Source organism: Cucumis sativus, chromosome 2 (assembly GCF_000004075.3).
Source record: "Cucumis sativus cultivar 9930 chromosome 2, Cucumber_9930_V3, whole genome shotgun sequence".
Classification (NCBI taxonomy): Eukaryota; Viridiplantae; Streptophyta; class Magnoliopsida; order Cucurbitales; family Cucurbitaceae; genus Cucumis; species Cucumis sativus.
In genome coordinates, this window is record NC_026656.2 from 20,201,496 (window position 1) to 20,215,352 (window position 13,857).

The 13,857-nt window shown below is 30.6% G+C and overlaps 2 protein-coding genes across 3 annotated transcripts; one reads left to right on the plus strand and one right to left on the minus strand.

Moving 5' to 3' along the window:
* Positions 1–22: 22 nt before the first annotated feature.
* Positions 23–5,203, minus strand: LOC101218724 (NADP-dependent malic enzyme). 2 transcript variants are annotated; one of them, XM_011651425.2, is made up of 20 exons: positions 5,047–5,203; positions 4,537–4,733; positions 4,280–4,400; positions 3,869–3,943; positions 3,177–3,328; positions 2,991–3,096; positions 2,820–2,885; positions 2,585–2,680; positions 2,413–2,484; positions 2,226–2,309; positions 2,037–2,135; positions 1,825–1,872; positions 1,682–1,735; positions 1,495–1,593; positions 1,308–1,397; positions 1,141–1,218; positions 969–1,043; positions 775–865; positions 505–633; positions 23–405 (listed from the first exon to the last, which is right to left on the minus strand). In XM_011651425.2, exons 1-20 carry the CDS (start codon positions 5,074–5,076, stop codon positions 317–319), a joined length of 1,851 nt encoding a protein of 616 aa, XP_011649727.1. In that variant the 5' UTR covers positions 5,077–5,203; the 3' UTR covers positions 23–316. The 2 variants fall into 2 exon arrangements, with proteins under 2 accessions (XP_011649727.1, XP_031737340.1); XM_031881480.1 differs by having other exon boundaries at positions 5,018–5,161.
* Positions 5,204–12,046: 6,843 nt separating this feature from the next.
* LOC101210722 (40S ribosomal protein S5) lies at positions 12,047–13,857 on the plus strand. Its single transcript, XM_004151667.3, has 2 exons — positions 12,047–12,287; positions 13,026–13,857. Exons 1-2 carry the CDS (start codon positions 12,062–12,064, stop codon positions 13,652–13,654), a joined length of 855 nt encoding a protein of 284 aa, XP_004151715.3. The 5' UTR covers positions 12,047–12,061; the 3' UTR covers positions 13,655–13,857.

The following is a 13,857-nucleotide window of genomic DNA, read 5'->3' on the forward strand; positions in this document are numbered from 1 at the left end:
ACTAATAAGGAAAAGAGTATGATTTTCAAATGGTCTCATCAGATCAAGCAGTCAATTGCTGCTTTATTCTTTATTACTTTTTCTCACAAATAATTTCATTTAGTTGAAAATGCCTAATACATTACTCGATCTATAAATAACAAATGAATGTAACATAAGAGATAAAGAACTTCAGAAACACAACAATAAGATAAAAGAAAAGTAACAAAGCTTTTTTTTAAGGCATGTCCTATGCTAATGCCAGGACTAAAAACAACAAATTACACAAAACAAAAAATGATGGAAGATTTTAGAGGACTAAAACTACAATATTCGCTTAAAGGTAGCTACGATAGCGGGGGCTGTACATGCAGCTCTCGGCAAATTTTACGAGATCCTTTGGTCGAGGAAGACGAGAAGCCAGACCTGCAATGTAATGCCATGTTGTTAGTTAACTTTTTCTGTCATTGGTTTGTTTATGAATGAATTAAATCACAATGTGAAGAAAATGAGAGAGATGCTAACCAAGTTCATAAGCCTTAGCAGCAACTTTGGCAGCAATGTTAGCAGATATCTTTCTGATGTTGGTAAAAGGAGGGTAAATCAAGCCCTTATCATAGTTTTCCTGACTCACTTGGGCAGCCAGAGCCTCCGCTGCAATGAGGGGAAAAAAACCGTTAAATCAAGCTCCAACTCGGAGACTAGCTCAACAAGCATTGGAAGGAGGAAGAGAGAATAAAGATTGGCACAAAACAAGCATTATTAGTTTGGTTAATTAACCAAAATTTCACTTACAGGCTGCCAAGAGCATGTCGTCATGTACACGAATTGTACCCGACATGATCAGACCCAAGCCAAATCCAGGGAATATGTAAGCATTGTTTGCCTAAATGACATTACCAAGAGAAAAGGCAAAGCTTATAAGATCAAACCATGCTGTTAAAATTGAATGGTTACTAAAAGAATGGTTTCTGAAGCATGAAAGCTACCTGGCCAGGCACAAAAACTTTTCCATCATATTCAACAGGGTCAAATGGACTTCCGCTAGCAAAGATTGCTCGTCCCTGCACGTTTTTTGGTGAATTATTGTTATATTGTGGTCAGCACAAACAAAACAAAAAAAAAAATTATGCCTGCTGTTTTGAAAGACTTGGATTGTACCTGGCTCCATGTATAAGCTTCTTCAGCTGTACACTCCGATTGTGACGTAGGGTTCGAGAGAGCAAGGATAAGTGGTTTCTGCATAGTAATCGACACTTGAGTTAATCTTAAACAGTTCCTTGTCTTAGAACTGAAGAATGACAAAGTTAGAAGGAACAAGAAAGAACCTCATTGAAGGATGCCATGGCCTCCACAACTTCCTTTGTAAATGTCTTCCCAACACCAGATGTTCCTATCAACACTGTTGGTTTGATAGCCTAATAATATAAAGTTTTAAGATTGAGTTAAAAAATGGTCTCATATACTATGAAGAATGACTACATAACGCAAGACTGATCAATGTAGATTACTAACCTGGACGGCACCGTAAAGATCCTTGATAGATTCATGGTCATGAGCCCAAGGCTTCTTAAAATGTTGAAGGGATTCGAAGCGGGATTGAACGATCAGCCCCTGTAATAGATGGTAATAATTTTATTTAGAACAGGAAAGATCATTTGAGTGTAAAGGCACAATATTCAAATGAGTCAGTCCAAACAACCTTCGAGTCCACGAGCCAAATCTTCTTGCGAGTCTCTTCAGTTGGAGCTCCAGTCTGCCAAAAACAAGTAAAAATCATTAGCCATAAATGCATTTGATTGATTCAGAATAAAAAAGAGAAGAGAAGTAGAAAGAGGTTCGTACCTGTTTTGAAATCTCCAAAGCAATAAGCTCAGCTATACCAGTTCCAGCCTAGAACACTCAAATGACAGAAATAAGAACCATACCAAAGATAGTGAATGAAAAATTACGGGACAAGACATGAAACTTAAGCAGATGATTCGTCAAGGAAATACAAGCCAAAGTTGACGAAAACAGTTCAAAACACTTCAAATATAACTCATTTTGAAACTCACCTCTCCAGCTCCAAGGAATAAGAAAGTGTGGTCAGCTAATGTCCCTCCAATAAGTTTAAGAGCTGCAAGTAGTCCTGCTACAACAACAGATGCTGTACCCTAAATATCGTAATGATTGAAACCATGTTAGAGATACTCTTGAAACATATAAAAATTAGGAGTGAACTGAAACACGTGTTTGTTTCGTACTTGAATGTCGTCATTGAACACAAGGTGTGACGAGCTATATCTTGAAAGCAACTCGAATGCATTGTGGTTTGCAAAATCTTCAAACTGTTTAATAAGTAAGAAATGGTTAGCGACACATTGGATCACTTGTACATAACTCCAAGCAAAATTCTGTCCTACTGTTGTAAGTTGAAAATTGTCAAATAACCTGTATAAGGACTTTCTCTCCGTAGTTCTTCTTTACTGCATACATGAACTCGTCTAAAAGTTCCATGTATTCCTGAATGAAGGAAAAAACAAAAATTGATTAAAACATTCATGTATGAATGGATTGAAATCATTAAGTTAGGAGGTAAAAAGAGAGTAAAAGATTGTTTCACCTGTCCTCTGGCCCGTTTCTGCCGAAGGCCAATGTAAAACTCATCATTTAGAAGCTGCTCGTTGTTTGTACCAACATCAATGGTTATAGGCAAGCACTGAACACAATAAACACCTATAAACTTTAGTCCTCGCCTGACTATTCCAGATATCAACACTTTGTTGTATTCAGATTACTGATGATAAACAAAGGGAGGAAGAGATTAACTAAAGTATATAAACTAAAGCATTGCTTACAGCTGAGGGTCGAATTCCTCCAAGTGCTGTATATAAAGAAAGTTTCCCCACAGGAATCCCCATGCCCTGAAAGATATCAGTTTAACAAAATGAGAATATGCAACAAAAAACTGAAGGATAGAAGAAAAAATGAAGGTTTATCAGCTGAGTGGAAGCAGTAAGTTTTATTACCTGGCATCCAAGATCCCCAAGGCCTAGAATCCGCTCACCGTCGGTAACAACAATAACTTGAATGTTCCTTTCTGGCCAGTTCTTCAAAACTTCAAGAATCTTGCCCCTGGAAAGGTAAATTGTTGATTACCAATTAAGAACGAATGCAACTAATCATACATTATAAATGCTAGTTTAATGACATACTTCTCTTTCAAACTGATGAAAAGGCCTTGAGGTCGTCTATAAACGCTCCCATACTTCTGGCAAGCTTCGCCTACGGTTGGAGTGTACACAATTGGAAGCAGTTCTTCAACATTATCAATGAGAAGCTTGTAGAACAACCTTTCATTTCTCTCCTGCAAGATCAAATGATAGTAGACATGAAGGAAAATTTGTGGTATGGCCAGGTAGAACAAAGGTACAACTACAAACATCAATTGAGATAAGGAGGCAAAGTACATTCTTTAATTGGGTTGTCTAACAGGCTTTGATAAATTAACATCTTACATATCATAAGTAATAAGATTTAGAGTCTTGTTTGTGTGCAGTTTAATGATATGACTAAAAAGTGAAAATTTTGGATCGCCACACAGTTCCAAGTCCCAACTTCTATAAGAAATCATAAACAATTTCGACTCCAAGATAATTTTAACATTTATATAAGGTCAAAGTAATCTTAGGACTTTTGAAAGAATAATAATATTTTTAAACAAAAAGCATAGTTTAGAGATACGTTTTAATAATATAGCCTAAAAATTCAATTCCAAAGACAAACCCCACAGCTCCTTATATCAATGACACTCATATTTTTCATCTAATGATCTTTAACTCATTAGCTGCAGAGAGAGGAATCAAATAGCAAAATTAACAATAAACAAGTGAAACATCTATCGAACCTGAAGATCCATCATGGCAATATATCTGTGTAGTGGAACTTCATAGTTGCGAAGATTATGCATCATCCTCCTTTCCTGCTTCCCACAAAAAAAAAAAAAATGTGTAAACAAGCATCAAATCAATACCATAAAAAAAGAAAAAGTGTTAAGCTATCAACAAAGACAAACAGAAAATGTAAAGTAAGAGAGTGTGGACAAAAAGATTTGCATAGTTTGCTATCAGTATCTTAAGTTTATTATTAGAGAGAAAATATCATATAACATAATCAAGACGCCACTAGCGTGAGACATCTTAGGTAGTGTACCCCTCTGAATTTTAACTCGACCATCCCAAACACAAGATAGGAAGACATTCCAACAAAAAAGTAAATAAAAGGGAAAATGGTAGAACTAGAAAGATCTAAACTTTACCTGAAGCTCTTGATCAATAACTGCTGGTGGCAACAAGCCACGCAAGTAATGAGCATCTCTTTCTTTTTCACTAAAGGCGAGGCCTTTGTTGTAGATCGGATCACGCAGTAAAGAATAACCACTAAAACAACAAAAGACAGACAAAAATGAGAAAATTTTCAAGTTAGAACAAATGCAAAAACAACCACAAAAAAATAATAATAATAAATAAACAGAACGTGTTTTTAGTAGCAAATATCTTCCTTAAAATCCCTTACCTAGCAACAGAGACTGTCCAAGGAGTAATGAGCTGATCTTCAGTAGCATTGTGTTCTCCATAGGCTTCTTCAAACTTATTGTCAATTTCTTCCATGTCCATATGAACACTACCGTTGCTCATTGTCTTCTTCATTGAACTCTCCATTGATCCCAAAGCTTCAATCTCAAATCTCCTTCCTCTACACACCAAGTTTCTCTGCGAATGGCAGAAAGTTAAAGCGAAAACAAAGGCAACACAGAGAGAATGGAAATACAGAAGGAATTTGGTGGAAATGAAAGCAGCAAGATTCGTGTTTTATAGTGAATGAAAAAATAAAAAAAAATAAAAAAATTCTTTGCTTATTCTTTGATTGATTTGCTTTGTCAACGAATTATGGCGACAATGTGAAGAGCATAAACGACCCACGTGGACTAATTGATTTTAAGAATTCAACAAACCCCATTAAAAAATATATAAAATTTTAAAATAAAAAAGTGAACCTTTTCTTCTTTTCTTTTGGTATTATTACCAGATATTGATGTCGGAGGAAGAAGAGCATAATTGTGAAAATGGAAATAGAAATTAGGATGAAAAGAAAAGAAGAAGGAATTGAAAGGTTTCCGCGTTTTCTTGAGTGAGAAACAGAAGGAGGGTGGTGACTGGTTGAAGAAGAGGGACTAAAGTTTCAAACTTTGAGGATTGAATTCACTTTCATTTCACTCCTTCCTTTCCCATCTATTTTCTTTTTTGCCCCCAAACTCCTTTTTTCTTTTTTTCTTTTTTTCTTTTTTTCTTTCTTTTTGCTTAACTTCATACAAAATATTCCAAAACTTTTCCATCACTTTCCATTCTTTTAAATTACAAAATATTATAATATATATCTTAGTCTATATTACTCATCAAAACTTTGTTATATTTTATAAATCTTTTGATTCATTTCGATATATTTAAAAATAGTCTTTTATTTTTATTTTGGAGAACTTCTGAAACCTGCAACGGATACTGCAACGGATGAAAGATCGTATGTCGAGCCTTGCGCAAGAGAAACTTTCGCCGATTCTTATATGGGTTCAACCTGTCAATATTCTTTGAACCTCATTTTTCTAATGGAAGGAAGACCGTAAACTCCTTCGCGAAATTATGATTTCTAAAAAATAACCTAAAACTTTTAAGTTATGAGACATTTTTTTAAATAGCAAAATAAATTAAAACATTTACAAATTATAGCAAAATTTTGGATTCTATCACTAATAATCGTTTATCATTATAGCGTATCAACGACTATCGATAGTAGAATTTGTTATTTTAAAAAAAATTCATTAAATAATTATTTTAAATACTCTACTTATTTGAAATAGAAAATGAAAATACACTATGTGAGTTGAAATGTACATATTAGAAATTATATGTAATATTTTTTACAACTCTTATTATCATTTTTTTCCTACTTGAACGGTGTGGTTAAAATTATTTACATTATGTAAATGATTTAGAAAAAAATTATTTTTCTAACAATGTTTTATAACTGTGGAGTTGTTTGGTATAATTATTTTAAAAATTTTAAAACTAATTTTCAACTATGGAAGAACAAAAATCTGCTAAGCCCCAAATATTAACCCTTTATGTTCCAACAAAAATAATCCTTTTTACGATCAATTGCATATTTGAACTTATTAATTAGTCTATATATGAACTTTTCCCTTTTTTTGGAAAGAATAATTGAGTTAGACTACGTTAACTTGTTTGAATCAAAAAAATGGTCAAGTATATTCGTTACGTGTGTGATGATTAATTTTGACGTTATTAATTTAGTTTATATATCAAAACACTTCCTCTTAAGTTAAAACGTTACATGTTTAAATTTTCATATATTATTCTTATATGTACTAAAATACATTTCACTGATAATATAAGAATGTTTGTATTATCTATAAATGTTAAAACAATACTCTAAATTAATTGTACTAAAAAAACAACTATAAGAGCATGGGTTAAAATCATTTTCTCGATCAAGTCTCGTATAATTTACGTGGATAATTTAGTAAATGACATCATATACGTCTTCTAATTATTACACATTAACTTTTATATAATCACGTTTGATTTTAACAAAATAAATAAATATTGCATGGTACCTTTTAATGTACGTAATTATTGTTTTACTTTAACCCGTTGAATATAAAAGTTGTTAAGCATATTCCTTGCCTATTTTGATGTTTTAATCAAGTTGAATGTAATTTAAGTTAAGTTTTGTGGACATTCAACTTAAGCATAAGTAAAATTTTTGACTAAAGTATAAATTATCTATTAAGAAATTTGAATAACATTATTCATATATGAACCTAAAAGAAAATTTTAATCTTTATAAATATATTGAAAAATAGCAAAAACCAAATGACGAACGAAAACAACTACAAATCAAACTCCTCCTCTAAACACAAAATAAAACTAATCCAAAACACGAACGTAGCTAAACTGCCAGATAGTGTCATAAGTTAAATACAAACAATTTGTATGTTAAACATTTTAAAATCTAATTTAACTAATGTTCGTAATATTATAGAAATATATATTATCGTCCTCATCATTTTTTTTTTCATTATATCTATCTATTAAATAAATTAAAAAATTAACCCTACCAAAATATTGAAATTAATTATAAAATATAGAAAAAAATTCTAAATAAAATAGATAAATTTATTTATAAATTTGGTTATATTTTATAAATAGTTATAATATTTGATATTTTAAAAAAGACGATAAAAGGATATTAAATGACAAAGAGAATATTAAATATAAATTTGGTTTTGAGTTCAAAATATGTCATGTGGTTGTGAATTAATGACTCAATTTATTACAATGGTAGGTTGTTAAAAATGGTAGGTTTGAATTATTCTCTAAATAAATTATAACATAAAAGTGAAAAAAAAATTAACTTTATAGTTCATATACTTTGTTATTTATGAAAATAACAAAGAAATCAAATAAAATCTAGCGTGTACCTATAAAAGCATGAATTTGATTATTTTTAGCATATTTACAAAATCACAAACCTTAAAGATATTTTTGTAAAATAGCTAAATTAATTTACCACTCAATACAATTTTCCAATAAAACGAACTTACTTTTATTTTTAAAAATACAAAACTATCATTTTTGATATTTTTATATGATTTTTGTTACTATAAATATGTTTAATTTAGTCCAATTTTGTTTATAAAATTTAATTTATTTCCTCCAAATTGATTTGATAACAAATACGCTAGCAAAATATTTTAAATATTAATTTTGTTAAAAGAACATTGGATTAAAGATAAACAAATAGTAAAGTACAAGAACCAACTTAGTAAAAGTAAATAATTAAGATTAAAACATGATATTAGTACATGTACATAGGATTTTCTTTATTGGTGCTTTCAATTGTCTTGATTATAGCTATGTAATCTTCATAAATCTTTAAATTAGTTTATGCATTTTTTTTTTGTTGGTTTTTATAAAACAATTTAATCATCATGAAAATTATTATTATTATTATTATTATTAATTACCCAATTTTAATAAAAAGTATTTAAAAAACAAATATAAAATTTAAGATTTATTAAAAATTGTGATAGTTGTAACTATTAGTACAAACTTTTAATTAATTTAAAGTTACATAATTTTAGAAACTATAAATAATTAATAAGTTTAAAATTTCAAAATGTAAACATTCAAAGTTTAATTTATGTAACGAAAAAAATATATATAAAGAACGAACACCCAATTATAGATAGCAATAATAAGTTAAATAATAACTATTTACGATCTAACAAAATTCATCTTTTTGACAATTTTACTGGAAAATAACATTATTTATTAGATAGTTTGGAAGAGAACATTATTTAATATAAAAGAATTAATAATTAACGACGTGTAGTTTCGGGCCGAAAAAAGAGATGTGGGCCCCATTTTAGTTAAAATATATTATTAAATGAGGAAAGGAAAAGAAATAAAAGGTAGCCGGTAACCGGTAGAGGGTAGGACCGTCCATATTTGGCACTACCTACCGGTGATGTCCGTTGCCCGTCACATCGCATTAAGCAACAACATATACGGTTGTGCACGCCATGCTTCCCACGCCCTCTCTCTCTTAATGTCCTCTTTGAAACTTTCTGATTTTAAACATTTCAATTCATAATTATTTCAATTGAATTACCTTCTTCGACAATGTTTATATTTTCTATAATCTAAAAATAAATTACTTAATTAATCTTATCATATTCTAATTATTAATTAAGGCTCTATTTAATAACCTTCTTGTTTCATGAGTTTTTTTAAAGACATGTCCTATGCCAATTAAAAGTATGTCTATATATATATATATATATATTATTCAATTAAGGTGCATGTATGTTATTGTTTATACCAACCAAGGGGTAAAATGTAAAGAAAAAGAAAGAAATTGCATTAGATGGGACAGAAGTAATGGTTTATTCATATAATTACTTACCAAATTTATATTAATAATTAAGATACATTTATGGACTATGGGCAGAGTTTTTAAAATAAAAAAGAAAATAGTGTGGGTTTTTGGTAAGGTCATAATCAAAGTTGTTGATAATATAAAAGGGAAAATTTAGAGGTTTTGTAAATCCAACTGGTGAAGGCTTCAACTGTTTGACAAATCAGGTTGAATTCATTTTCTTTCCCACACTTACACCCGCCGTCCTATTTGATCAAACCTCTCCATTTCTTTGTATTCAATATAATTAATTACTCAAAAACACCATTCCATTTCAATACATTACAATCTTTTTCTTTAATTGTGTATAATTAAACATCAATTTCATTTTATTTGACTTTTTACATCAATACATCGATTTTTTTTTTTAATCTGTATGATAAAATATTAATTTTTTTCGGGAAATTATTAATTAAATTATTTTAAAATTATTTCATTTTGTCTATGAACCTTACTTTGTATTTCCAATTTTAAATAAGCATGAAACCAACTTGTTTTTTTTTCCAGATATATACATTCTACATAGTTACTAATATATTCCACTATAGTTTTTCTTTTCTTTGTTTATCTTAGTCTAAATAGTTCTTAAAACTTTTATTTGTTTGATTTTTGAAGTAGATTTAGATGGATTAAAGGTTAAACTAAGAAAGTTGATAATAAACAAATTATATATATAAGTAATGAAACCGACGTAGAGTTTTAGAAAGATCCAAGAGTTTTGCTGACCTTTTACTTTGAAAACTGTTTCCCTTCTAGATTTCTTGAATTATTTATTTGTTGATTTATAATTTAGTCAATTATGTACTTTTAATTTGGAAAACTAAATATTCATATGTTTGGTATTCAAAAGTGGAGGGCATGCATAACTTAATAATATATATATGGTATAAACTTCTAGATACAAGATCATCGAATCTACTCTAATCTAATATTCTATATAATTCATATACTATACATATAACCTAGTTTGTCTCTTCTTCCCACGTAAAAATTGTTTGATATAATTTTATTTTATAAAGTTTAATTTTTAAAAAACGAAATTGGTTGTCATACTAAAACTTAAATAATTAAAATAAGCAACATTGGTAAGACTAATTAAAAATTGCATCAATGTTTTAATTAGCCAATATAGTCCTTTTATCAAGCTCACATCTTGAAAATCACCAATACATTTAAATGACTAGTTAGTAAAATGGACGATGGAAATTGATTATGATTCCGATTTGATTTGTATATAATTATGTATACAAGTTTAAATTGTATAAATTAATAAAAAAATAAAACATTATTTGGTAAAATGAGTCTAATTCTACTGAAATAGATAGGCAACTTCTTGGGTTTGAATCTCTACATAATTGACTATAATAATAAGAGGAGGAAGAAGAAGAGTCTGTTCTTCAAAATTTATATCCCATTTGAATTTTTCATAAACAATTAGTCCATTTTGCCCCTCAGATAAATTAATAAATTCAATAATACACAACCCTATTTCCATTTTAACTTTATTAGGGGTATTGACGAAAATACGACTTTCCATGTCTCGACGTATTTGATATTTTATTATCATTAATTAGCTGCATTACTTTCCTTGACCTTATATGTGAAGCATGTTTATGTTTAATGATCTACCTCTTACAAAATACGATTTATAAATAACCTACTATTCCATTTTATTAATGTGATCGCGATTTTACATGATCAAATGAGCATCTTGTTGTATGGATGACATTGTTATATGCACATAATAATTTTTAATACAATGCATCAACAAAATTTTTAAATTTTATGAATATTTGATGTTTAAAATATTTAAACAGTTTTGTTAAGGAATAGATATGTAGTAAAGCGAAATTATTAAATAAATTTAATTTGTGTTATATATGGAGAGATAGATTTAGGTATTGGGAGGTGGAACTCAATAAAATTAAAATGAAATAAACACACAAATCCATGTCAGGCCGTGGCCACGAGAATCGGTATTTATTTTAATCTATGAAATGTAACTATTTGGCCATTGGCTCATATTATTTAATTTATAAGTTCATTATATATATAAAAAAAGGAATTATAAATATATATTTCATTTATATATATATTAAAAGTTGAGAAACTTACCAACTTCTGGGAGCCAATCAAGTTATAGAGTTTACAACGGGAATGAACAGGTCTTTGCAAATTGCAATTGTGTAGAAAAACACATTTTTCATTCTACCAAAAAAACTAAAATAATCTCAATAAGTCAGTGTAATTAATGTTATAATCATGGAACCCATTAAACAACAGAAAAAAAAAGGTGTGCTATAGGGTATATGAACAAAAATAATAAAGAACGTTGAAGATTCAAAAGAGCATAGAACTTAAATCTTGCGAGTAGATACATTTGAATTTGAATAAGAAAAGGGTGTTGTACCAAACCAAATGGTCCATGCCATGAATAGGGTTCCGTGAATGATCCATTAGTGAACCCAAATGCTTTAAGATAGACATCAGGAAGTGAGAATGAGGCTTTTGTGTGGCCCATATACATGACTTGTAATAGAGTTGTGCGAATTTCCAAAACTGCCCCTACTTTGGTACAAACACTCTCGTATTTAAGTCGAGCTACACTCGTCAAGATCATTTATTTATGCCATTTAAAAATTCCAACACAAACCCTCTAACTTACTTGATAATTTAGTAAATAAATAAACCATATTAAATATATATATATATATATTAAACGATTATAAATGTAATTTACACACGTAAAATACGTATAGAAATAAATGTAATTTATTATTTTTTAAAATAGACTATTTCACGTGTTGTTTTCTTAAATCGTTGCTGCAACCTCTCCAATTTGAATCAATAGAGTTATTGATCCTTCTTATATGTGGTTTTTTAGATTCATGACTGGCTTAGTGTGATAGGTTGGGTGACTGATGAAACTTATTATTTGTTTCTCATTTTTTTACCTTTACACTTTGTTGCCCCTCTCGTTAGGGATAAGAATAATAAGAATAAAAATAACTTGAGTAACCCTTGGATTGGATTAAGTTAAAAAATGTTAATTGAATTGAATTGGATTGAAAAAAATTATTTTTTTAAGTTGGTTGGTGTTTCAAAAATAAGTAGGTTAAAAATTTCCCTTTCCTCGCGCGTGCCTTCTCCGTTTCTTTTGATAGCGCCGCATCTCCTCTCATCTCCTTCCTCTCCTCGCCTTCGTCTCCTGTCTCCGCGGTTCGTCCGTCTCCTCCCTCTCCTCTCTTCCGACGGTGATCTCAAATCAGGTATAAAATTATTTATCTATTGTTTTTGGTATAAATAAAATTTAAATTCCAATTTTTATGTTTTTGGTTTTCCTTCAAATCATTATGTCGTACATATTCTTAGTTTGTTGAGTTCAAGACTGACAATAGACATACAAGGATAGCACCTTGTTCATGCAACTTCTCCGAGACAACTTGACTTTTTGGACTTCTGATATTGGTAATCAACCTGGCGATAGAGATTAAGGAAGCACCAAAACGTGAATCAGGGGAGGGACATGGACAGTAGTTTGCATTGTTGAGTTGATACTTGATAGGAGTAGTTGTATTCTTCTCTTTTTTTAGCTACTTGGTTTGAATGTCTTATTATTTATGAGAATCTGATGTTTGAATGATTTGATATATATATTTTGTTTGAACACATTGATCTGCATTTGATATTAAATTGAAAATGTTAAAGCATAAAAGTTGTAAGTAAATCCTAAACCCAAAGAAAAAAAAAACCTACAACCCAACCCGTTTACACTCCTAGCTCTCATCTACAGTCGAATCGTTTTGGAATTCATGATATTGCGTGTATTTTGGGGTGAAAGTTGTCTTTAATTAGACTAGTGACAGTTCATTATTGATTGTGGAGAAATTTATGACCATCTAATTTTAATTTGAACAAGGGAGGATGAAAATAATTGGGAAATCGGATACCCATTGCATGTTATGTCCAACTAGTACTCATTTTTTCTTTGTTCTGATATTCTTCAGGAACAATGGCCGTTGAAGTTGATGTGGTTAACCAGGAACTGACCCTGCCTCATCACGATGTGAAGCTGTTCAACCGGTGGACCTTTGATGATGTCCAAGTGAATGACATCTCTCTGGTTGATTACGTTGGTGTTGCACCTGCCAAGCATGCCACCTATGTCCCCCACACTGCCGGGAGGTACTCTGTCAAGCGCTTTAGAAAAGCTCAGTGCCCAATTGTTGAGAGGCTCACAAATTCTCTGATGATGCACGGAAGAAACAACGGGAAGAAACTCATGGCTGTCAGGATTATTAAGCATGCAATGGAGATTATTCATCTTCTAACCGATCTCAACCCAGTTCAAGTCATTGTCGATGCGGTTGTTAACAGTGGACCACGTGAAGATGCCACTCGAATCGGCTCAGCTGGTGTTGTTAGGCGTCAAGCTGTGGATATATCCCCTTTGCGACGTGTTAATCAGGCAATCTATCTTCTTACAACAGGTGCTCGTGAGGCCGCTTTCAGAAACATCAAAACAATTGCAGAATGCTTGGCGGATGAACTTATTAATGCAGCAAAGGGATCATCCAACAGTTATGCAATCAAGAAAAAGGATGAGATTGAGAGAGTTGCTAAGGCAAATCGTTGAGAGGTTATTTTTTGTGTTACGGCAAGAGTTTTCTGTTATTTTTCTTGTCTGTTTTACACTCTTAAAATGAACGCTATAGTCTAAATCTACCGGTTTTGAATTTCTTATTTGGACAAATCATGTCTACTACTTGACTTTAAAGTTTTGGTATAATGTCATTTCATCAAAACAGCCAAATGCATGTGTTTCTTGAAATGGTGTCA